The sequence below is a fragment of the Drosophila tropicalis genome, unplaced genomic scaffold (genome assembly GCF_018151085.1).
Source record: "Drosophila tropicalis isolate 14030-0801.00 unplaced genomic scaffold, ASM1815108v1 contig_845, whole genome shotgun sequence".
In the NCBI taxonomy this organism is placed as follows: Eukaryota; Metazoa; Arthropoda; class Insecta; order Diptera; family Drosophilidae; genus Drosophila; species Drosophila tropicalis.
This window is the reverse complement of record NW_027173338.1, coordinates 974,043-999,333: the sequence shown is the minus strand read 5'-3', so window position 1 is coordinate 999,333 and position 25,291 is coordinate 974,043. Positions and strand designations below refer to the sequence as shown.

General features: G+C 38.1%; 2 protein-coding genes across 2 annotated transcripts in view; both read left to right on the top strand.

The window, feature by feature from the left end:
* The window catches only part of wb (wing blister), a 35,128-nt gene extending 16,217 nt beyond the window's left edge, over positions 1–18,911 (top strand). The window contains 12 exon segments of the mRNA XM_068294169.1: positions 9,883–11,242; positions 11,303–11,558; positions 11,620–12,016; positions 12,080–13,770; positions 13,828–14,586; positions 14,643–14,925; positions 14,982–15,132; positions 15,192–15,849; positions 17,123–17,741; positions 17,800–17,933; positions 17,992–18,220; positions 18,282–18,911. Of these exon segments, the coding sequence (XP_068150270.1) occupies positions 9,883–11,242; positions 11,303–11,558; positions 11,620–12,016; positions 12,080–13,770; positions 13,828–14,586; positions 14,643–14,925; positions 14,982–15,132; positions 15,192–15,849; positions 17,123–17,741; positions 17,800–17,933; positions 17,992–18,220; positions 18,282–18,436 (6,692 nt within the window). The 3' untranslated portion in view covers positions 18,437–18,911.
* A 982-nt stretch (positions 18,912–19,893) lies between these two features.
* On the top strand, positions 19,894–25,267 carry ms(2)34Fe (male sterile (2) 34Fe). Its single transcript, XM_068294874.1, has 8 exons — positions 19,894–20,192; positions 20,261–20,634; positions 20,696–23,344; positions 23,411–24,027; positions 24,097–24,251; positions 24,309–24,519; positions 24,577–24,684; positions 24,745–25,267. Exons 1-8 carry the CDS (start codon positions 19,934–19,936, stop codon positions 25,130–25,132), a joined length of 4,761 nt encoding a protein of 1,586 aa, XP_068150975.1. The 5' UTR covers positions 19,894–19,933; the 3' UTR covers positions 25,133–25,267.
* The last annotated feature ends 24 nt before the right edge of the window (positions 25,268–25,291 follow it).

Below are 25,291 nucleotides of genomic sequence, written 5' to 3'. Positions count from 1 at the left end.
GCGCAATCAACAACAACAACAACAGCAAATAGGTAAGAAAATATCTTTAAAAAAAATTGTTGAAAATTGCAACAAAGTTTTCAGAAGCTGAAAAATTACCCAAAATGAGGAATTAATGTTAAAGTTGCCGTTTAATGATTGAAGATTAAAGATAAAAATAAGTTATAGAGGCTTGGCGGCTTTTTAAGTACCTTTAAAAGAGAATGCTAAGTCCAAAAGAACTGCATAAAGTTTAGCAATTTTTAATCAGCTATGTATAATAAACTTGGCTAAAACCAAATGTTTGTCTTTTTTGGGTCATAGGTTGAAGAGATTGCAACATAATCGATAAGCTGATTAGTTTTTTTGGCTATAACATTTGTTGAAATAGGACAGTTTCCATTAACCAATCTCAATGTTTCACTAATTTAGAAATCATATATCTATACATATCATATCTAAGAATTTAGCCAAATTTAAAATGTCATCTAAGAACTCTTACTATCCTGGAATTCGTATTGACGAGAAAAGAATACATAAATAAACTTAATGCAGCTCTAATATAACCATTTAAGACAGCTCCTTGTCAAACCTTTGTTGGTTTTCTCCTAAACTAATCGACAAATTTTCAGGGTATACCAACTTCGATCCAAAAAAAGCCGCTAGAATTTGGTTTTCTAATTTATTTACATTTCTTTTTTTAACATTATGAACTGAACTATTAACATTCGTTTTGGCTTTTCTGTCAACTAATTCACCTCCCAAAAAACTCGCTTAATTAAGCAATTCCAATTAAAATCAAAGATTTCAGTTTTAGTTTTGTGTTTTTTGTTTTGTTCCTTGAGACACGCCCACCCAGAAGGTAACACCCACCAATGAATACAGTGTGGTGTGCTTACTTTCGCCTATCGAGAAAAAGAAACCAACTAAACGCAGTCTAAAAAGTTTGGCTTACACTCGAATTGCATTTCCTGTCACTTTGGTCGAGATCAGCTTTAACTCTCTAGCTAAACTTATTGGGTGTGTTCCGTTGCCTGCCTAACTGTCTGGTATGGCCATGTACCCTTCCCTCCCCCTTTGCTAGAAAAAAAAAACTCTATACACACACATGAGACATGCAAAGTTTCATGTCAGAGTCAAGTCAGCCTCTGCGATTGCTCATGTGGGTGGGTGTGTCTCATGGGTGTAGAGATAGTCTGTGTGTGTGTGTGTTTGCGTGTGTGTGTAGTATAAGGCTACATCAACACCAACACCATATCCATAAAGCTAAAGCCAGTTACTGTTACATGACATATGATGTCAAAATATGAACAGCAATCGGATGATGTAAATGATAAATGAGTGGATTTTATGATACCCTTGAAAATTATCAAATTGTTTGCCAACCCCAGCAAAAGTAGCCAAACAAGAAAAATAGCTTAAAAATAAACAATACAACAAAGTATTAAAAAAAACTGAATGATATCTATCAATTAATAATTAAATCAAGATAGATATACTCGTGAGGCATTACGAATTTGAACTTGGCATTTAAGAAACTTAAAGGTCTTATAGGCTTTTGGACTGTGCATTTAAAATATCGTAAGATGTTAAAAATTTGTGTCATAAAATTAAAAAAAAAATAAAAGACATTAAATGAAGAAGTATAAAATACAGCATTAATAGATTTCTGGTTTGGTAATAAATTCCGCTTTACGACACACCAAAAAAAAACTGTAGCTGGAATTTGGGTTTTATAATTTTGCAGAATTGGACAATGTTGGAAATTCTTAAGTCGAATTGCCTCAAAGCTAATACTCATAATAAAGATTTTATATTATTCCCATATTATTTATTATATCCAAAGGAAAGTTACCCCAACATATGTTTTTTATACAAACTAGAGCCTGATTGAGACAGATCTTCCAAGACAGCTTTATACTTCACTTTTCAACACTTTATACTTCACATTGAAACAGATAAACAGAATTTTCCAACACTTATTGACTCAATCAGCTATTATCCACTGACTATTGTTTTGAGTTGCCTAGGTACTTAACAGGTACTTAATGTTTAACAAAAATAGTAATGGTTAACCGATTTGCAATAACGACTATAGTCATCAAACGACATAAACAGTGTGACAAAGACTTTCCAATTTATACGAAATCAAAAACCAACACAGGTCTACAAATGTCTTATTTAATATTAAAAAATAATTTGGTGAATGGGTCCAAGAAACTGAAACTGATTACCCAAAGTTAACTTCACTACACTTAGGCTTAGAGTAATCGAAATCTGGCAAAATCGTTTGGGGTAATTAGTACAAAGTAATTGTTTTTATTTCAATCAATTACCCCAAAAGTAATAAGAAATGTATTATTATTTCTTTTTATCTACTTATAGAAAGTTTGGCCAAATTGAAATCACTTCAACTCTTGTGAATTTAGTCACTCTTAGAATATTTTAAAACTTACTTAACATTTCTTTTAAAGAAGAGTCATGGGTTTATTGTTCTTTTGACATTAATTTCCCCTTATTCTGAATAGTCTTGTGACTACTGTAAAAGAAAACCCTAAAAGACAAGAAAAAACATTGGTTAAACAACTTGGCCAGGAGACTGAAATGAGTTTTTCGCCCCCCAAACCAAATATAATAAAAAGAAAACTATATATTTTCTACAGTCACGTTTTGATGGTTTTTGCCTAATTGCAGTTGATATTTAATTACAACGTTGCTGCCCATTTTGGCTAAATTTTTAATTAACTTTAAGGCAGACCACAAATTGCATATATATATATAGTCTCTAAGTATATATATATCCATTTTATCTTTATTAGCGACATGTATTTCGAATTTAAACTCCCCCAACAAGAGACCAAGAAAACCAAAAAAAAAAAAAAGCGAAAAGTGTTGTTGTTTTTCTTCTTATCGATTAAATGGTTTTTCATTTTATTTTTCTGACTGGTGGGAAAACAACGAAATTGAAAATGCCTCAGGTTATAGCGTGCATAATTCGTGGGTCTCTATCTGGTTTGGATTTGGTTTCATTTTGAAATGGAGGGGGGAGGGGTTTGGTTCGGTGAATTCAACAAATAGTTTCGTTAATTGAAATAAAATTCGATTTGACGTTTTTATGGCATGTGGAGATAGTTTGGTTAAATACGTAAGAAGTTGCGGTTTTTTTTTGTTGGTAAGTGTGAAAGTTGTTTGATTTTCCTTTTTTTGGCTAGAAAAAGATGCAACCAGTTTCAAAAAGTGCAAACGTAAAGTTTATTTACGGCGTGTGAATGGGCCATAAAATATATGGCAGACATTTACAACCGATGGAATGACTGACAAATAAAGAGCTTTTGATTGCTTTTGATTTTGTTTATTGTTAGGTACCAAAAATTTTCACAAATAATTTGACTAAAGAAACTTTAAAATTTACTAGTTTTCCCTCTCCCCGGTTTATTTGGCAACTTTTTGTTATACCCTACTAATAATATTCTACATCATTTTACCTAGATCTCAGACACTTCATCAGTCTAATCACTTGCAAAATATCTAAACGATTCACGTAGGCCACATTAAAAGCCATTCAAGACAAAAATCATCAAACACCACCGCCAAGCCACTTGACTTGTCTCAAACACTTCTCGTCTCTGTGTGTGCTGAGAAAAGCAAACTAACCAACAAAATTTGCCATTATTTCATCTCCTTCTCTCCTCCAAATGATGTGCCAAAAAGTCAGTTTGTAATTCAAAACTCAGCCAAACTAATGTGCATAAATTTGCACGCACAAAAACTGTCAACAGCCAAAAAGCAGCAAAAATAAATAATAATAATAAGAAAGAAAAAAAAAAACAACATTAAACACCCGCCAACACTTTCAATACAAAAAAAAATCTTTAAAAAAATTATTACCAGCAGTAGGAGAAACCAAAAATTGTATATGAAAATTCATTTTTTTTTTTTTCCCTCAGAGGTGCGCCAGAAATTTGGCACGGATATTTTTCTCGGGCATGTGAATGTGACATTTACAAAAATTACAAATTTTCAATCCGATCTGAGCATTTGCTTAGTCTCTTACCACGTCATAATTTATGTTTCCTGCTGCAAATTTTTGAAAATATTTCTTTCAACTGACTTGGCTCATTATTCAATGACAAGCGGAAAAATTAATAAATATTGTAAAAATTTTTGCCACATTTAAAATGCAAATTAATGTGCCATTCATTAGACACTGGCTGCAATTCATCATTTTCCTTCAGTTTTTAGCAGTTTGACAAGCTCATGGACCAAAGGTCAAGCCAAATACCCTGCATTAACATATTGCTATAAAATAAAGAGTGTATTGAGTACAATAAAATAAATCTGTGATATTTTATATATTTTGCAAAAGCAAAGAAGGGTTCAGTGTTGGGAAATGTGCTTAAAGCCTTATAGCTTAAAAATTTCCTTTAATACATCGTCAATAGGACTCATCCCTTTGTGTTTCAATATATTCAGAATAGAAAAATCTTGAGGTAAATGTTTAATTTTAAATTTGGGCTCCTTAGTTTGATGGATAGATTCTGCTTTAGTAGAAGCATTAAAGTTATTTTATTTACAATTGAAATTCTGAATAGTCTGTAGTCGTCGTCTTTAGTCGTTTTGTTACTGAATTTGAAAAAATCAAGTTTTAATATTTCTGAATGGCAAATGAAATAGAATTGTAACAAAACTTTGTACAGAAATCGAACTTTGCTTAGACCTTTAGACTTTAGAGACTTTTTATAGGGTAGCACGAAAGAATAGCTATTTTAACCCCAGTACTATCTTCAGTACACAAGCAGAATATAACAAAACAAAAAAACCCAAAAAAATACAAATTTAAAATTAACATGACATTATCAAAAGTACCATCAAAGCCGCAGAAGGGTCGGTCTTCAATCATCATCTGCTCAGACCTAGGAGACTAGCCCTACCAGTCAGGATCAGGCCTGAAAGGTAGATCCAGAGGGTGCAATCTATTTACTCTAGGAGGATAGTTTTTTTTTTTTTTTGGCAGGTCTGCTGCCAGCCGGTTGAGGTGATTGGTGAGTCTGCCGAGGTGGCAAACTCCGAATCTCAGGACCTCCTTGTGGACTGAGGGGATTTTTAAGTCCCTGTGTAGAACAGAGTTTCGGACATAGAAGGGAGCACCGACCAATCTACGTAGCAGCTTGTTTTGGAACCTTTATAGTAATTCCACGTTGAAGCGACACGCTGTACCCTAAAACTGGATGCCATAAGTCTATATGGGCCTTAAGATGGACTTGTAAAGTCCATTGAAAGTCATTTTTTGTTTTATTTGTTAAAATTTCTTACTTATTTGGAGGTTTTATTCAGCATAAGTCAAACTTCACCTCATGTGACCTCCAATATCATTTTTCTAATTTAAGTAAACTTGTATTCCTTGTAAACTCACTTCGATAAAACTTAGCCATGCAATTAAGAGATATGGCCAAAAAAAAAAATTATATGATGTAAAGCAGAAAGTGCCAGTAAAAAATTTCATAAATTTTTGTGCTATAAGCTTTGCTTTTCGAAGCAAAGTCGCCAACTTTGGCTAGTAATGCCATAGTTTATGATAGGAAATAAAGAGATTTTCATATTGAATTTGAAAATATGTACACACACACACACACGCAAACATATGTATATAAATATAGATACCAACATTTATTTTTATGGCCAATTGCCACTTGCATTTCGACTCGAGCAACTCGTGACTCCTGCCAAATGGCCAGACGATTGCCAGTCCAAGTTTAAAAATAGAGCGCAAAAAAAAAAAACTAGACATAAGTTAGATGGCGCGACATCTTAACGGTTTAACTGTCACCTGAATATGATCACATAAACTATATTATTTGAGATTTGGTGAACAGAAAATTATTGAGACATCAGGATTAAGATGCCGAATATTTATGAGCAAATAAATGAAAAACTAATCGTTTTTTTTTTCCTTCTGAAATCTTTAACACATTTTTGGCGTAACTTGCTGCAACTTTAATCACGATTTTCCAATCTCAAATTAAGACAACTTCTCAGAGATAAATGCATACAATCTTAGAGCTTAATGTTGGCACTTCCATTTCTGAGAGGCCGGCACTTATCAAGGCGCCGGCGCCGTTGACGTTGACGTCGACTTTGCTGATGCTGTTGCTGATCCGACACCCAAACACACACGAAACCATTCATTATGGACAAACCAAATGCCCATAATTAATTTTTTCTATTATTTTCCAAGAAGTCAAACACAATTTGCACGAGACCAAGCAGACTATGCCAAAGACTATTATGACATGCCAAAGCCGAGTTCGATCAAAGAAAGCATAAATAAAATGCGAAAAAATAAGGAACTGGAGGAACTGGTTACTCAGATCGAAATGAAATTTATGCAAACGGGTTAATTAACTACTACTACTACTACAAAAAATGAAACAAAAACAAGGAGTATAAAAAAAAAATGAAAATAATTTGGAACAACTACGTGAGTTTGGGTGGTCTTCACCGCCTCCTCTTGCTCCTCCTCCTCCTCTGCCTCTTGATGTAGCCACGTTCTCTCTTTAGCACCATCTGGGCGATAAAATGTGGGTCAATCCAGTGGGCGGTTAGCTAACGAGACAATAACCTGCAGTTAACTGCAGCTTAACTATCGCCGTCGGTTCCACCAGTTAAATTTGTATTCATCATTTTAACAATTCGAATGCCAAATCTAACATAAGCTCAGTCAGTCACTCAGTCAATCATTCATTCATTCGCTCAATCATTCATTCATTTATGCAGTCCTCAGTCCACAGCGTGTTGCCACAAGATTGTTATCGCAGTTGCCTACTGAGGCTTAATTGCTGCTTGATTACTTGTGGAAAAATATCAATCGACATTCGATACATAAAAAAATACACTAACTTTAATTGACTTTCCTTTGGGATTTTCATGTGGAGAAAATATAAATTGAAAGTGCTTATTGGCAAACAAGTTTTTTAGCCGCTCCTTTAAAATAATTTCTAGCAACCATTTTAAAACCAATAAAAAAAGGAAGCAAAAATATATAAGCCATTAAACAAACCGGCCCAAGAAACATAAAATTTATGTAAAAACAGAAAAATTTATGTAAGAAATTAATAAAGAAATGGTAACCAGCTGATAGATTCTTTTAAAAATTATGATAGAAGACGAATGTTATATTTTGATAGTGTATTTAAATTGGTCGCCTTGTAGATTTTGAATGTATTACACCGACTTTTTTCTTGATCTGAGATTTATGATAATTGATTGTCTTGCGCGTTGGTGCTGCAATTGACCATAAGCTTGCTTTTTCTTGATTTTTTTTTCTCTTCCCTCCTTCGTTTGGCAATCGCAGTCTGAATCGAATTCTACGCACTCGATTCGACTAAGCATAAATCATTTAATCAATATTTTGTGTCATGTTGTAAACAACAAAAGTTGTCAGTCTATGAAACACGTGCTCTAAATTTTGGCTGAAAGGATATATATGTATGTATATAGAATACATTATTCCTACGAGAGTGGTTTCAAAAGTAACTACCTTCTTATATCAAGACAGTGTAGATTAAACATGGTCCTTATTGTTAAGGACTTGTATAACTTATTAGTAGTTACGATTTGGTATCCCATTATAGACACCAAATGTAATGTTGATTTTCTGCCCTACTTTTCCAGCTGCCCTCGCAAATGCATAACTTTTTTGTTGTTGTTAAATCAAATTTATATGTCCATTGCAATTAAACTGTCAATGTTGTTATTTTTTCATTTGTTGAATTATTATTGTTTAATTGATAATTTATGTGAGTTGGAGTTTTGATTTGTGACAGTGTTGAAAAGAGCAAGACATGACATTTCCAGTGCTCAATACGTGCATATGATTAGTTTATGTCCAGAAGTGGCCAATGGTCAATCTCTGTGATAGATGCCCTTCGTCTTCGGAAGCAAATAACTTGATTGTCTAATTGCTACTTACAGCCCACAGCCGGACGAAGACAACTCGTCTCCAACTCCAATCCAATCAATCTCAAGTCGTACAAAACGCCCATACAAAATGGTTGGAATCAAAAAAGACTACAATTTTACGCACATTTCAAGTTAAAAGAACCGTTCAACGAACGGAAGTGCACTTAAAACTGCCCACAGGGATCACTGCTGACCAAATAAAAAACAAAACGTGATCATTAATACACAAAAAAAAAAAAAAAAACTCGTAACAAAATGCAAAAATAGAAACAACAACCCACGCACTAACTGCGACTCTCAAACTGTAAGGCATGACAAACGCAGTTTATACATTATACAGCTTAAAAGGAAGGAATCGTGTGATCAATGTGATTCTCGATTGTAAATCTTAATGACATCATTTTGAAAATCAGTTGATTGAACTCTTTCCGTATTGGCAATAGCCTTTCTCTTAGTCAAACATTGTCGATGTCTTTTCACTTTGGCTTTTTCCATTCATGAAAATGCAAATCTTCAACTCAAGCACTTGACAGCCTAAGCCAGTCTCAAAGATGCAGCCTCAAGTGTCTTGAGGCGAAGTTTTCATCTCCTTCGTCTCCTTCTCAAAGATCCAGACGACGACGACAAAGACAACGCTGCTGAACTACTATCACCAAATCGCCTTCGTCTTGTGTCGCGTGCTAGAGGCTAGGCTTGTTCATATATTTTTATATATGTGTATGTATACACTTCAATTTTGGTTACTCTATAAATTTCGAAAGTTACATGGGAAATTTGAATGAAGCTGAACAGAAAACATCCTCAAAACTTTTGAGGATAAATTTACTTGAATGAAATATGAATCCGTTTGCCAGCCACTTTTCACTATACGAAGGTTGATTGAAACACAATGGATATTTATAATTGGTTTTCAACACAAAATGTTTCTTGTCTTTATATTTCATTATCTTTCCAAATCATAAATCTACAAGACAACGAGGTGTAAGAAAGGATCTAAAAATATAAGATTATTATAAACGTGTTTCCCATTGAATTTGTCTTTGGGTTAAGTTTACAAAAATTAGATTGGAGAAAGCTATGGATAAGAAACTGACTAGATTAAATTGCTATCTCATAGATTTAAATTTAAGAATTCAGAAGCGGAAACGAACTGTCTGGAACTGTCTAGTAACAAATCTGTTGCTATTTGGTGTACTTTCCGACTTATGGAAAAGATCTATAAATTTTGTTTTTCAATTAAATCTTTGAGCGTCCGATTGCATTGCAATATATAATCGGCTTATTTGTTAAGATTTTTATATATTTTGTTTTTTTTTTTTTTAAAGAGCAACACAATTTCTTCATGTCTTTTGCTAATTTCTTAGCTTATATTTTACGATTCAGTTGTTGGAGATCGCGCAATCAATTTGAAAATTTTTGCGTTGGTTTTACCGGATTTATGAATGAATTTATTTTTGGTATATGCCTTCTCCGTCGCCGTCTCGTCAGTCACATATGGATGCATGTGTATGTACGTTTGACTAGGCAGGCAGACTTGTCTGGCTTGTTGCCCACCTCATCCTCCTCCTCCTCCTCCTCCTCCTCCCACAGTTTTGACTCTGTGTTCGGTCCGTCGCGTCGTCGCATTTGTCGTTTGTCGCCCGAATAGGAAACTCTATGCAAATGTGGGCGAGATGGCTGCCTACGCTGGAGAAACCAACCCACAACAACTGCCTGAATGAAGTTGGAGTAGAGCAATTTACCTAGAGGTGACCGGCTACCCGCTGCTCATATGCACATGCATCCAATATGTGGCCCAGTAACCGTAGAAATGAAAGCCAATATTTGATTAATTTGTCCTTGAATGATGATGAGGAAGGGGTTGAAAGTTAGTTAGTTAGTGGGGAATTGAATCCCTTTCCATTTTGCCATCAATAATGTGAAATTATTTCTTTTCTCTTACAGATTGTCATTGCAGTCCCGTTGGCTCGTTGTCTTCGACCTGTGATAAGCGCAGTGGTCAATGCGCCTGCTTTGAGAATGTCACTGGGAGAAGGTGTGATAAATGCAAATCGGGTCACTGGAATCTTACACAAGGTGTTGGTTGTCTGGATTGTCAATGCGATGCTCACGGCTCACGAGGACATGAATGCAATCCATGGACAGGACAATGCGATTGCAAGATTGGTGTAGGAGGCCAGCATTGTAATGAATGCACCGAAGGCTTCTATGGCTTTGGCACGGAGGGTTGTCATCGTTGTGCAGCCTGCACGGCAGAAGGACAAGTCTGTGATCCGCATAACGGTCGCTGCATTTGTCCGAAATTCACTCGCGGATTGGGCTGTGGACAGTGTGTGCCTGGAACATGGGGCTGGCAATCGCGTTTGGGTTGTCGCGAGTGTGAATGCGATCACATTGGTTCCATTGGGCAATTCTGCTCCTCTACAGATGGTCAGTGTGAGTGCCGTGAGGGATATGCTGGCAGAAGTTGTGACTCCTGTGCTGTGGGCTATTTTGGCTATCCAGAGTGCCGACGTTGTGGCTGCGATGCTGATGGTTCATTTGTGCGTTCAGATGGCCTTATAGCTTGCGATTCGAATGGCCAGTGCCCTTGCAAAAGTTTGGTTGTGGGTCTCAAATGTGACACTTGTATGCAGAGCACCTTTGGCTTATCTGCCCTCAATCCAGAGGGTTGTACTCGCTGCTTCTGCTTTGGTCGTTCGGGGGACTGTGAGCAAAGTGATCTATCTTGGGGTCATATACGCATGGCGGAAGCAAGGAATCTGAGTGTCCATCAATTGCATGCCCAGCATGCGGCTGGCGGTGATTATGAGTACATTGTTGTGGTTCAAATGGAGGGTAGCATTTATCATCGACAGGATGCTGAAATACAACGTATGAACGACTTGAATTTGGTTCCCAAATCCACTGGCAATGTATCGATTGGAGCCTACGGACAATTCTATCAACCCTTGTACTTTCAATTGCCACCACAATTCTATGGAGATCGCACAAGTAGCTATGGCGGCTATCTATACTTTACCCTACTCACAGAGGGCGCTCATACACCGCTGGAGAGAAAGATTCTATCGCAATATCCTTTGGTTCAATTTCATTCTCACTCCAAGCTAGTTTTGGATTTCTACGAGTATGAGGCATTTGAATATTCTCTAAACGTCACCCATCGTGTGCCACTGCATGAATCCTATTGGAAATATCATCACAATAATCAGGCCGTGGACAGAAGCACCTTAATGGCAGCTCTTCAGAATGTAAAACACATTTTTCTGCGTGCCTTTGCCTTTGCCGAATTCGATCAAGTTGTGTAAGTTTTGAAAAGAGGAATCTATGGAGGGGTCTATGTTAATGCGTTTACTATTTGCAGCCTGCAGAATGTCCACATGGATGCGGCCATCTATGTTCAGGGCTCTACCAATCTAATAGCCAAGGGTGTGGAGCGTTGCAAGTGTCCCAAACGTTTTGATGGTCTATCTTGTCAGGATCCTGGACGCTCTTTCTATCGTTGGCGCAATTCCAGTGATGTCGACAGTGTTTTCATTGAAGATCTCATTGGACGTGCGGCTCCTTGTCATTGCAATGGTCGGAGCAGTGATTGTGATCGTGAAACTGGCGTTTGTTTGGTAAGTAAAGGAAGAGCCCTTTAAAACTAAGCAGAATAATTTTTATATTCTCGTTTTGCAGCACTGCCGGCAAAACAGCGGAGGAAGTCATTGTCAGCATTGTGCTGATGGTTTCTATGGTGATCCAAACTCTCCGCATGGCTGTCAACCGTGTCCTTGCCCAGAGACAAATAGGAACTTCGCTCGTGGCTGTAAATTATGGGAGGGTGAAGTGAGTTGTGTATGCAAACCAGGTTATACGGGACGATTATGCGAGCGTTGTGAAGTGGGTTACTTTGGCAATCCAATGGTATATCCGAATAGCTCTTGTCAGGCTTGTCATTGTAATGCCGATGGCATTCGTGCTGAAGGTTGCGATGCAGAGACCGGTCAGTGTTATTGCCGTGAAGGTGTGACTGGTTTAAAGTGCAACAAGTGTCTGGCCGAGCGACATCATCTTGTAGAGACTGGCTGCAGGGGTAAGTAGAGAGACTCCATTATTTAGCACGGATTTGAAAACTTTCTCGATTCTTCTTTACCAGTTTGCGACAATTGCACGCTCTTGCTAATGGACTATGTGGAGCTTATAGGACATAAACTACGTCGTGGTCTACACAATATGGATCTAACTGGCATACCAGCTCCATATATGAAACTCACCGAATATGAAGTAGCCTATGACAATTGGCAAGGACGTCATCACGATTTCACTCAAGCTAAGCAGCTTATTTTAAGCTACGACATGGCAGGAATCTCAAAACTCGATGCTCATGCTGAAAATGCTAAATTTCAGTCCCGCAAAGCATTGACCACCATAGGCAAGCGTCAACATGCTTTGGGCTCAATGCTCTCCGATTCTCGGGTTCAGCAACAAAGTGTAAGCCAAATACGTTCTGGGATTTTGCATACGCTACACGATCTAAAGAACTATGGCCAGGGTGAGCAACATTTGAGCTTGCCAACTGCTTTAAAGCAGGCTCGTTTTTATCTGGAGGCTGTTCAAATGCACGACCATCAAGTTTGGAACATACGTAATACCAGCAACTGCGCCTGGATGCATTTCTATGCCACTGGCAATGCATCGGATGCTGCCTTCGATGAACAAGGACGTCTAGAGATGCTCTGGAGAGATCTTAATCAGACCAATTATCGTGTCTCGGATATGCGAATCCAAATTGATCGCACCCAGGAGGTGGAGAATGAAGCCGAGGACATTCTTGAACATATCAAGAACTTAAGTGTTCATGTCAGGGAATCTCATGAAGAGCTTCGAGGATTAGGCCAGAGCATAAATCAACATTTGAATCAGACGTTTGCCGAACAGGGTGAAACTGCCGTGCAGACTATTTATCAACTTCACAAGCAGCTTAATCAAGATCTTAATCAATTGGATGGCTCAGCATCACTTCTGAACTCCACGCTCGTTCATCAGGCTGAACAACAGCGTGAAGTGCGCCGTCACTGGCTGCCCAAAGCCGAGAAGCACGCCGATCATTTGCTAGGGCGTTCCAATGAGTATGCTCGACAATTTCAGCCAACAAGAAATGCAGCTCGCATTGCCATGTTGGCCAGCTCAGCGCATACGAACATCTCGAAGGCCATCAATGATGCACGTCTGGCCTCTTTTCAGGCCAAAGAACGTGTCCACGAGGCTCAGCGTACTCTCTATCCCACAGATGGCAATTCCATGATCGATCGAGCCAGACATTCTCTACATCGTTCGCAGCAACTGCAACAGGAGGCCATTAAGCAAATGCACAAATCGAATGTCCTTAAGCAAAAAGTTCAGCGTCAAGAGCAACAAGTTGAGGGCATCAAGACCACTATCATTGAGACCGGACAGCGCAACAATAACATTTCCAGTCAACTTCAAACCCTGACAAATGCGGCCACTGCTCATCGTCATGCCAAAGATAGTCTAGACTCGGCCCACCGAACCGGTGAACAGATGCGTGCCGAGTTGCGTAAGGTGAAAGAACTGCAGCACTCTATACACCATATGAGAAAATCATTTGCCATGCTAGAACCAGATTGGGAAATCAAACTGGGCATGGCCGAGGAGAATATTTCCCTAACCAAGACTAATCTGCGTCTGGCCAATGTTTCCCTAAGCTATATTGAGCAACAGGCAGCCAGAGAGCAAGATGTCTTTGAGGTTTGGAATAACTCCATGGCCACACAACTGCAACAATTGAGGGACTTGATTGCAAAGGCAAGACATGCGGCAGAGGCGGTAAGTTCCCAAATATAACTTGAGACAAGAATTTTACATTATTTTGACTTTTTGCAGATTGATGTCTCTCTGGAATCGGTGGGACCGAAATGCAGTCGCTTATATCTGCCAGCTTCGTATGGACTAACCACTTCCAATACTTTACATATCAGCTTCGCTCTCTCCAATCACATAGAGAGCTCTCCATTGATCCATGTGGCAGGCACCGAAGGACGTCATATTACCCTGGAGCTCTACAAGAGACGAGTGCGTCTTGTCTGGAATTTGGGTGGCACAACGGAGACAATAACACATCCTTTAGTGGTGCAGACAAGAGATCCCAAGTTCGATGATGCCTGGTATCATGTGGAGGCGAATAGAACTCTTAATCTTGGGTCGCTGCTGGTGCGAAGAATGAATAATTTTGGTGTATTAACTCCAGAGAATCCAGTGATTACCACGGGGTCAACAGATGCGGAGCACACACGTTTTTATCAGTCGCGCAATGAACGCATCTCTCTGGGTGGCTTTGCCTCATCCAAGGATCTACAACAGATGACAAAAGGTCTCAATGTTGTCGTTCATCAGGTCGTGGTAGATAACAAGCCATTAGGTTTGTGGAATTTTGTTGGCACTGAAGGACGTTGTGGCGGTGCCATGATTGGGGCCAGAGAATCGTCAGCTTCATCTGAGGCACGTCATTTCAATGGCCTGGGCTATGCCCAGCTGCAGAAAATGCGTCCACGACCATATCGCAAGCATGTGTTCTCCTTGCAGATGACTTTCCGTACCCTCGATGAGAATGCTTTACTCTTCTTAGCGGTTGATGACAAAAATGTGAGTTTCAATAGAAAATAATGGTAGATGAAATTAAACTTATCTTTCTTTTTCAGAATCGCTCGGTATCGGTAACCTTAAGTCGAGGCCGCATTATGTTCCGCATTGATTACGGCGATGAATCCAAGTTGGAGATAAATACCACCAAAAAGTATAATGTAGGACAATGGATCAAGATCGAAGCGGCGAGAGAGTTCTCGGCCAAACGAAGCACAGAGAATGGCATTTTGCGTGTCAATAATGATCGACCCATATCGGGAGCACCCACTTTGCCCATTAATGGTCATATGTTGCCAGATCTATCAAAGGCAGTGTATTACTTGGGTGGAGTGCCGCCAGGTAAGTGTTTCTATAGTCTATTTAAATATTCAATTCATTTCTTTTTGAATTCACAGGCTTTACATCAGGCACAACCAAAGCTCCAGGAGCAGATAATCCCTTCCTCGGTTGCATGAAGGATGTCCAAGTGAATGGTGAAACCTATGATCCACTTGAGAGCTCCATTTACTTTGGTGTAGAATCTTCGTGCAAGGAAATGATTACAAAGTAAGTATACCCCAAGCACTAAATAAAGAGTGTAAAGCATCTTTTATTTTCAAACTTAGGGCTGGCTTCTCAGGCAACGGTTATCTAGAGTTGCCTTCGCAATCCCTCCGAAAACGAGCCAACACTGGCTTAGTTTTTCGCACTTTACAACCCGATTGCCTACTACTCTTGTCTGCTTATCCACCCGAAGTTCTTGATGACTACGATTCCAAGGATATTAAAGGAAACTATTCCATGAGCCTAATCGATGGGCACTTGCAAATTTGGATTAATTCGGGACGCAGTTTCATCAAAATGTACTCGAATGGCAGTCAACTGAATGATGGGGAACTGCATGTCATACAACTAATTAAAACGGGTCGCAAACTGGAACTAATGATAGACGATGAACTGCAGGACACAAAGAGTTTGAGTGGCACACCAACGGTTATAAGTTTACCCCGAGATGCTGGTGGTCTTTACATTGGCGGTGCACCACCCTTTGAGAATTATAACCCACTGGCTCCGACTTTTGTTAAACTCGAAGGAGCCATTCGCGATGTTGTCTTCAATAATCGAACAGTAAACTTCAACGATGCCATAACTTTTGCCAATGTTCAGATAGGACGTAACGGACCAGTGATGGGAAATCTTAAGAGTGGCCTTTATGATGTTCTTCTTAAGACGGAGCCAATGATTGGCAAGAGCTTCACAGCCTCACCCGAAGGATGTAAGCGGGTAAGTTATTGAAAAGATCATTTTATGCTCTTCATTTTTGGTGGATTGTAGATCGGTGTGGTTGAAAACAGAAGAATATTATCGAAAAGGGAAATCGATTTGCATACACTTGAAGAAAATTAGAAATCAAATTTAGAAACAGATTATAAATGTTGAAAACTTTTATCAAAATCTTTCGATTGGCGTTACCATTGTCTTAATTCAAACTTTTTACCCTAATGAGAAATGATTGAAGAGATATCTACCCGAATCTAGTTTTAAAACCATTCGATTACTCGAAATCGATCGTTAATGTCATCGATCCATAATTTCTTTGGAAGATCAATTTAGCTTCCATTTTAATTTGATTTTTTAGTTTTTTCTAGTGGCATGCAAATTGATTGCATGTAAATAGCCAATTTGTCCTGCTTAACTTAATACGAAACCGAAAAAAAAATGAAAATGTTTTTCTTTGTTCTTATAGGATTTTAGTTGCTAAGCAATTTACAAGAATAAAAAGCTTCAAGCGCTGCGCTGAATATGAAAGCTCTTTTGTATACTAATTTCGCCTAACCTAAGCTACTCTCTATGTGGTCTCTACATGTGGATTAATCAAATCAGTCAAACAATCAATCATCAAAACAAAGAAATCCCCAAAAAATATATAAAAAAAAATACATAACCTCAATATTTAACCAAGAATAAAACTTCATCCCGATGATGGGGAATCATGATTTAACTTTAAGCCGCCATATAAACCTAGTCTCTAAGTTGGTAACTGAATTATACATACACATTACACATACATACATATAATCACACAATTTCTATTAGATATACAAACATGCCTTACGTATCCTGTAAATATATACATACATTTTTAAACATCAATCATTTTTTTATACCTAGTCATAAGTTTAAAAAAAAAATTCAATCAATCAACTGATCAAAGAGACATTATATATTCGCTTTTTGTTCATCTGATCACTCATCTTCATCCAACGCTTTGTGTACGTTTTTGCTTTCATAAATGTATCATACATAATATAATTAACTCAATTATTTTTCACACTTTCAATTGTTATTCATCAATAATAATAATAAAAAATATCATTTTAACCAATGCAAACGAATTTATTTTACTCGCAAAAAAAAAAAAAAACAAAATGTAAAAAATAAACCAAAAAAAAAAAAGCTCAGAACTAACACAAAGTCGTCGTGGGTGAGTTAAGTAACTTTTGTAACCACGGGCCAAGTTAAAACTGAAATTGATTCACGTATAATTCTCTTGCAGATTGGCAGCTATTCATATGAGCCTAATGCCTTCAAGTTTGGCGATGATTTGTATAGCTATTCCCAGTTAAAACTCCCAGAACGACATTTTTGGCAAAGGAATTTCCATTTCACATTCGATTTTCGATCTTTCTATCCGAATGGCATGCTATATTTATCTCCTGGCAGCAAGGAGAAGCCCAAACACTATGTGGCCCTGTTGCTGAAAGATGGCCAATTGGTGCTCATAGTGCGGGGACGTCGTCGTGAGGAGCTGCAGTTGACGGCCAAGCTTAATGATGGTGAATGGCATCATGTGACAATCACTTGCCATGAACGCAAGGTCACCATGTCTGTGGAGATTGGACGCACGGATCAAAAGACTTCGGCCCAAATGAAGGTGCCCAAGAAAATTGGAGCCGCCCAGCTAATGTTTGTCGGTGGCCTGCCCCAGGCACCTGTCAAAGTGCCCGCCGAACTAGTCGCCCGTTTGGAGGCCTTCAAGGGATGTATACGACGTGTGAGCATTAATAATATAACCCAGGATCTGGCACGTCCTGGCAAACATTCAAATGTGGGACAATGTTTTCCCACCGTCGAACGTGGCAGCTATTTCCCGGGCGATGCATATGCCATATTTAGTAAGTGATTGCTTGGAAATGTTTTATTGAAAACTAAATTTTCCCATATTTTGTGCAGAGAAAAACTTTCATGTGGGCAAATACTTGGATTTAGATATGGAGTTTCGCACATCGGAACTGGCTGGCATTCTATTAAGTGTCTCCGAGCCCAATGGCTTTCCAGCGTTATCTTTAGAGCTCAATAATGGAAATGTAAGCAACTAGTTAGCCATGACATGTCAAGAGACTAATTCGAAATCTCTTTATTTAGATTGTTTTCTCATACGATATTGGCGATGGAGTACCTTTGCGTGTGGAGTCGAGTTTGCCTGAGAAATATGCCCTGTGTAACAACAAATGGCACAATGTATCAGCTCTCTATGATGGTGAACAGTTAGTGCTACGTATTGACCAATTGCCAGCCACAGTAAGTGCGGGTAATCTGCGTAATGCAGGCAAAGTGCAAACACGTTCACCTCTTTTCATCGGTGGACTGTCAGGTGAGTTGTCCATTCAACAATATAGGAATCATTTAACTGTAACATAATCTCTTACACATAGACATGGCACCCAGTGGTTCATTGCTTACCCGTGAGAATTTCAAAGGTTGCATTCGCAATGTTTCCATACGCAATGAGAGACGCGATTGGATCGATATGGATGATCTGCATAATGTTTTGCTTAGCGAGTGTCTCATCTCCAGTGAGGACAACTGAGCCAAGCACTGAGAATGTTCCGACTATGCGCCACACACCAAAACTTTTTCCAAAATGTATTGTGATCGAATTTTATAGTAATCAATTTTGTACACTTAATTTTACACTGCCATACATAAGTTTAGGTTTAGAGTTTTTTTTGCAAAATTTTCTTAATTGCCAGTGACTGCATTTCAAATCGAATTTTATTTTCTTTTGATTTATAATTTATTATCTTAATTATTTATCATGCAGTTTTTATTTATTTTTCGTTTCTCTGAAGAGGCTTTAAGTTTGTAATTAATTTTTGTTTCTTAAACTATTTGTTTTAAATGAATCTCCTTTTATTCCTATTTGTACAGTGATTTAAGTAGATATTAGTATTTAAATTTTCATTTGTAAATACCTGACAACAACAAAAACACACAACGGCCATTTACTTTGTAATATTCATGTTATGATTAAGAGTTACTATTCTAATAAAGATGGACTTAATATAAATTGTAAATTCGGAAAATAATCTTCGGTTTAATTTCGTTTCGTTTGTCACTTTAAATAGATCAAAAATAATTGGAAAGTTTTCAAATTTTTGATATGGATATGAGAGTTTTTGGTAGAAGTAAATATTCCAAATATTCCCAAAAAAAAAATAATTACTTTCCAGCTTCTTGAATGTGTAAAGGAAAAGATCTTGGACCCTTGCTTAGACAAACTTTCTCTACGTTTACTTTCGTACCTGTTCAGTTTTTCACTTTACTATATATGTAGTTTATCATCTTTAAAAATTTATTCAACTGTTTGCAGAAACAATTCTGAAACAGCTTGAATCAAGATCTAGACCTGAGAAATCTTTAGAAAGTGGCCTAACAAAACAACAAGCAGGGCCGAGTTTAGACCGTCCTTGTCCTTGTTTCGTGGAATGATGATCTATTCCTTCTTTAGGTTACAGCATCTATCAGTCATCATTCTAATATCTTCCTTTGTAAGTCTTTTGTCTTTTTATGTCTTTTGGTCGTAAAGAAAGCTATTTTCCATTTCCTTGCCATCTTGGCTTAAAAATTTTGAATCACACTCAAGTCTCAGGGGCTAATCTTCAAAGAAAAGAAGGTAATTTTCTTTCTCAAGGAGGAGAGTTTACCTCTTAAAGTACTGAGATGTTGCTATACAGGAGCAATTGCTCTACGTTAAGAAAGGATACATGTAGTTATGAGGTCTTTTTGAAATCAGACCCCATTTCCCAATGAGGCGAAAGATCTAACGATTAATATTTTAAACTTTTTGCAGTTTAGTTTTTGAAGAATTCGCAAAAATCATAGATAATGAGAGTTGGTTCCCGACTCTGCCAAAACTTTTTCTTAACTCACTTTTCATATAGCTTTACAAAAGGACTTTTGCTTTCCTTTGTTTCTCAGTATATTTGTTACCAGAAGAATTTAATGTCATTTAAGTAGTTTTTGTTTTTCATTTGTATACATATATATATATTCAAGTCCTTACATAACTAAAAAAAAACTTAAAATGAGTTTAATTCAAAAGACAGACCGCACCTCTCGCCGTGTTAGACGCTCCCTTCAGGAGCCAGCCATTGGCTCTTCGTATCACGTATATTGCATCAACTTCTATGACAGTGGACTAACTGCAGTCCGCAATGAGTTCATACATCGAATTAAACTTGGTATGCGTCGATCCATGTTTGTGATTGATTTGGAGAGTGAAATACAATCTGCTCAGTCCCACAATAACAAAAGTTTGCGCTTGTCCAAGATCAAGAAACCAGGTAAGTTTTCTCACAATCATTTTACGCAAAGTTTACTATGTGAGAATATGTATATTTTCGAATGCTAGTGGAATTGAAGCCTACGGATCCGCTTATCATAACGAAGCAACGTATTCAAGAATGTCTAGCTGAATATGATTCAGTGACTGCCAAGATCGAAGCCGAGAATAATTTCGATCTCTATCAGTATTGGCTGAAGAATATGCCTGCCGATTTGAAGAATCGCCTCACTGAAATGACAAAGAGAAAGACCAAAATTGGTGGCTCGGAGACCAAACGTGGTGGAGGCAGTGTAACTGGAGCCCGAGTATCCAAGACGGCCAGGAGACAGCTAGGAAAGGAAACTGCAGAAGCCTCACCCATGGCAAAGATTGAATGTATGAGCTTGACGGCCAGAGAGCATAATAGAGTTGGCAAAGGAGAGCCCTTGGCTAGAAAATTGGTAAATAGTTGGGGGTTCAAAAGAAGTTTATATTCTTCATTTAAATTTAATTTGCTTGCAGTATATTAAAGACAATCCTGCATCATCCAAGTTAATAATTATGATTGTTGGAAATTTCGAAAACGACTTTTACACGGAACTACTTAGAGATAATCAGCCGATGCGAGGCATTGTACACTTTCTGCCAGAAGAGAGCGCTTATGACCTGCTAGTGCCACGACCTCGTCGTGAGAAGGCCTTGAAGGAGACAATTGAGAAAATCCAACATGATATACACTCTCTACGCAAACGGACGGCGACTAAGCCTGTGGGGATATTTCAACAACAGTTACCCCAAATGTCCATGTGCCTGGCCACTAAATATTCGAATGAGGTATTTGATCAATTAAGTTGGTATATCTATGATGTGGAAACATTGCGTCAACAATATTTGGACTATTATGTCGCACCCTACCAAGAGACCGATGTGAGAATGGATCCAGCTGAGAATATGCAGGATACTTTTCATATGGTCGAATCGTTGAGTATCCAGGGACATTATCTTAAAACCCAAATGCCAGCTTCATGCGCAGATGAGGGCACAGTTTATTTGTACCTGGAGTCCCTGATGAGTACGTTCGGTAATCCCCGAGAATTGTTATCCGAAGTGGAGGTCCTACTGCTTGCAAATCCTTCGCCAGCAATACAGGTGAAAATTCTCGATAAGATCAAGGTTTATGCGAATGCCTTCAAGAGCATTGTTAAATTGGTGAAGAACGAACGTTTATTTGTGGAACAATCGAATACCCTGCTCACCAGTCTTGTCTCGTATATGGATCAGTCATTTATGAAGAATATATATCACGCTTGCTTGGAATACAATCTACTGCGGCGTTACTTTAATACAGGCTATATAATAGATAGCATGCCATATAAATCATTTAATGCTGATACAGATCCCAGTAAATTACCCCAATATGCGAAACTTTATCTAACCGACGATGCTGTTAATCAACGTATTATTGAACTAGTGAATGAGTATGAAGACTTTACCGTTAGGGAGATTTATCCATCGGTTAAGCTATATACATTTCGAAGAGCTTTGAATGCGGTGATTGAGAACCAGAAGCAACATTATATACCCACACGACTGTGCTTTCGTGACTTTACGCTCTTTGAAATGGAGCAATTTTTACAAGAGCTGGTCACTCCCAAAATGTTTGAAGAGACCCTGGATGAGAGATCGGAAACGCTTGATCTCATGAGTGTGGCAACAATAACCGGCAATGTGGATCATGAACCCATGCAATATCGTCTCAAAGATGGCCAAAATATAAGCTTAGATCCCAGCATCTTTATACGACCTCAGTCACTGAAGGCCCAAAAGATGGCCCAACTGCAAAAGGAGCAAAAGGAACAAAAGGAGCAAGAGCCACAGCATCCCAAGGGTAAAACGATACGAAAAAATCATACGCCTGATAGTGAAATAAAACTCCACAACAAGCAATCGAAGGGTAGCCTAGTGGTAAATGATTCTGCAACTCGTAGCATGGGCAAGGGAGAAACAAGACGCCACACCTACATTGGTCTGGGACCTGATCACCCCATGTTAAAGGGCTACAATCTAGATGACACTCGTCAGACCATCAAAGGCAAGACCTCAAATTATTTCTTTCACGAGGGCGGCATAAGCTTGTACGAAGAGAAATGGAATTTCCGTCAGATGAACAAATTCCTCACGTTTCAGGTGAACAAACAGACAGTTCATTTTAATGCATCGCCTGACAACGTGGGACAAACTTCGGATAATGTTCGCATAACAACCCCACAAGGCATCAATTTGCGTGTCTTGGCCAATGGCGAAGAGTGCTCTAAAGCAGTTATAAACTATCCCAATGGTCTGAGTGTCCATTGTCATGACACTTACACGGAGCACATGTGGTCCGTACCGGAGAGTGAAATGGATGAATCCCGTCGTATTTGTACTCCACATGGTTGCATTATAGTTTTCTATAGCAATGCCGATCTTACCCTGATTATGCGCTATAATGGCGAGGTTTATTATCTCTATAATTATCTCGATGGCGATTCTAATGAAGAGGTCGAGGAGAATAGCATCGAAAACGGTAATGCCTGCTCCACATATAGTACCTATAGCAGCTACAAGCCTATCTCAACGGAGAAAAAGACAAAAAAACGTCGGACAGGGCGAAATCAAACTAATCGAAATTCGGGTGGCACAGACTTAACTGGAATCGAAGCTCGTTCAACTCAGAGTATTACATCGAAGACAGCGGCAGCAAGACGATCACGGGAATCCAAAAATCAAAAGGCTCAAGCTCTCTTGAAGAGCATCGAGTGTGAGCTAAAGTTTCTTAATTCCATGAAGGATGTTTACGGTTTGTCGTATAGACATTTAAAAATTATCACAGCGCAGGGCAGTGTTGTGCACCTGCAGGACGATGGCAAAATTTGGTGTGGCAAACCCTTTCATAATTCCGAGTGGCATGATTATTGTGCCAATGAGAGCTACGCCATGCGAGATGATGGCGTAAAAATAATATGGACTGCAAATGAAATGAGATGCTATCATAGCGATGGCTCTGTCATTAACACACGTCTTGAGGAAGGCTTGGACAAGGGAATTTTAGTTGATGAAATAGATCGCGAAATCACTTCGAGTAGTTCGCATGGTTCTCTTCAAAGAAAATCTAGTTCATCGTTATTCTCGGTGGGTACCCCTAAAAACACAAATCAATCTTATAAAATATATTTATTCGTTTTGTTTTTTCTTTAGAACATAATGTATATAAATGTGCCCAGTAAAATAGTTAGTAATACCAACCTCGAAGTGGAACAATCCAATAACCTTAACATTAATGAAACAACTTCAAACAGTTTTCAAAAAGTGAGTCCATATGTGAGTGAAGATACTGAAATTGAAGAGGATATAGACAGGGATGCACTCTATATTACGTATATGCCCAATAATTATGACATGAAACATCGCATCTATGCTGGAATACAATTCATATTCACACACACTAATGAAAACGATTTGAAGGTTGAGACGACAGTGAATATCCCCGATAATCTTCAAATGCGTATTTACAAGGATCGCGTAACAAGGAAATCGATTGACGAAGTTCCATTAAACGCCCAAGAGCCGGAACGTTTAAGCGCCCAAGAGCCGGAACGTTTATCCTCGGAAGCCGATGCCGATGAGTGGACAAAACCTAGAAAACTCAGTATGCAAAGTCGTAAAAGTAAAATGGAAACAGCGGAAAACTTGACAGAGATGACTGTATATCAAATTGATGGTGATAACATGCATTTAATAATGAATAAGGATTGTGTTTCAATCAATACTGAATTGCGTAAATTTGGTTGCGATGGAAATACGATTCTAGTAAAGTAAGTCCTTACACTAAGAGAACTAAGCAACTCTTTTAACTAACTAGCTAAAACTTCTTTCAAATGCAGCGACTCAATAGAATTAAAGTTGAACTTTTCTCAAAGTCTTTCGACTACTTTTCGCAATTGGGTTGAGGAATTAAATAGTTTTATTAACTGTTTTTGTCCCAAATGGCAGACAGTGCATTTCCTAGAAGCCACTGGCATTGATTGCCATAAGAAAGGTAAGTAATGAACATTACTGGGGAAAACAAGTAACTACTCAATTGCTCACATAATAGGTTTCGAATTAATGAAATCGATTCCCCCGTTGGGTAATTACAATTTTTGTGCTGGCAATTATTTTATTGATGTGGAACGACTGGAAACGGTGCATAATCGCATGAGAAATGATTTTGATTGGTATGACAAGGATATGTTGAAATTTCCACGTTTTCCACTCTACAAAAAGACCACCAATAAAGTCGATTTTCCCTTGGTCTTAAGCACTAAGTAAACAATTTTCTTATGCATTAGGTAGAGTGAAACTTATATTCCTTCATATTTCAGAATCTATGTAGAAATACCCAAGCAATTGGCGAGTATAGATCGTATACATAAATTTATAGATCCCTTTGATAAGATCAAGTTTCGTAAACTGAAATATCGTTTTAATGAGTGAGTCGTTGTATTATTTCTTAATTCAATAACATCTCTTAATCTGTGTGTTCTTTTAAGGGCCGTCCTCTTTCATATATATCCACGTTTGCGGCTTTTGGTTCAGCAGGAGATCAGTAAGCGCAGCTGGCGTAGTCATCATCTGGAGCAGAGTCGTCGTCGTTTTCTCGAACAGCAGCGTCTTAGTCTATATATGGCCATGTTGAAGCATAAAGTCTATCCGAACTATTTTCAATTCAAAGAACACTATCATTATCATGTACGTAATATTGACTTTTTCGAATTCATGGCATCGAAATGTAGCGAAAAGGCCAATCCTGAGCAATACAAAGAGTCAAACAAATCCGAAGAAGAGGAGGATGCAATAAGCCAACATTCAACTGTTCTGAAATTCAAGAAAAACAAAAAGTGCTATTGTCCCAAGTATATAAAGTCCATGAAGAAATAATCGATAATTCGGAGAAGATCTTGTCGCCTTGCAGTTTTTACAGGACTTGGATCCTTATGACTACAATACTAACTACAATAATAATTTTCATCTGTAAGCAAAACCCTCTAAATAAATTTCAGCTGGTGAGAGTAACTTCGTAATAGATATTATCAATCG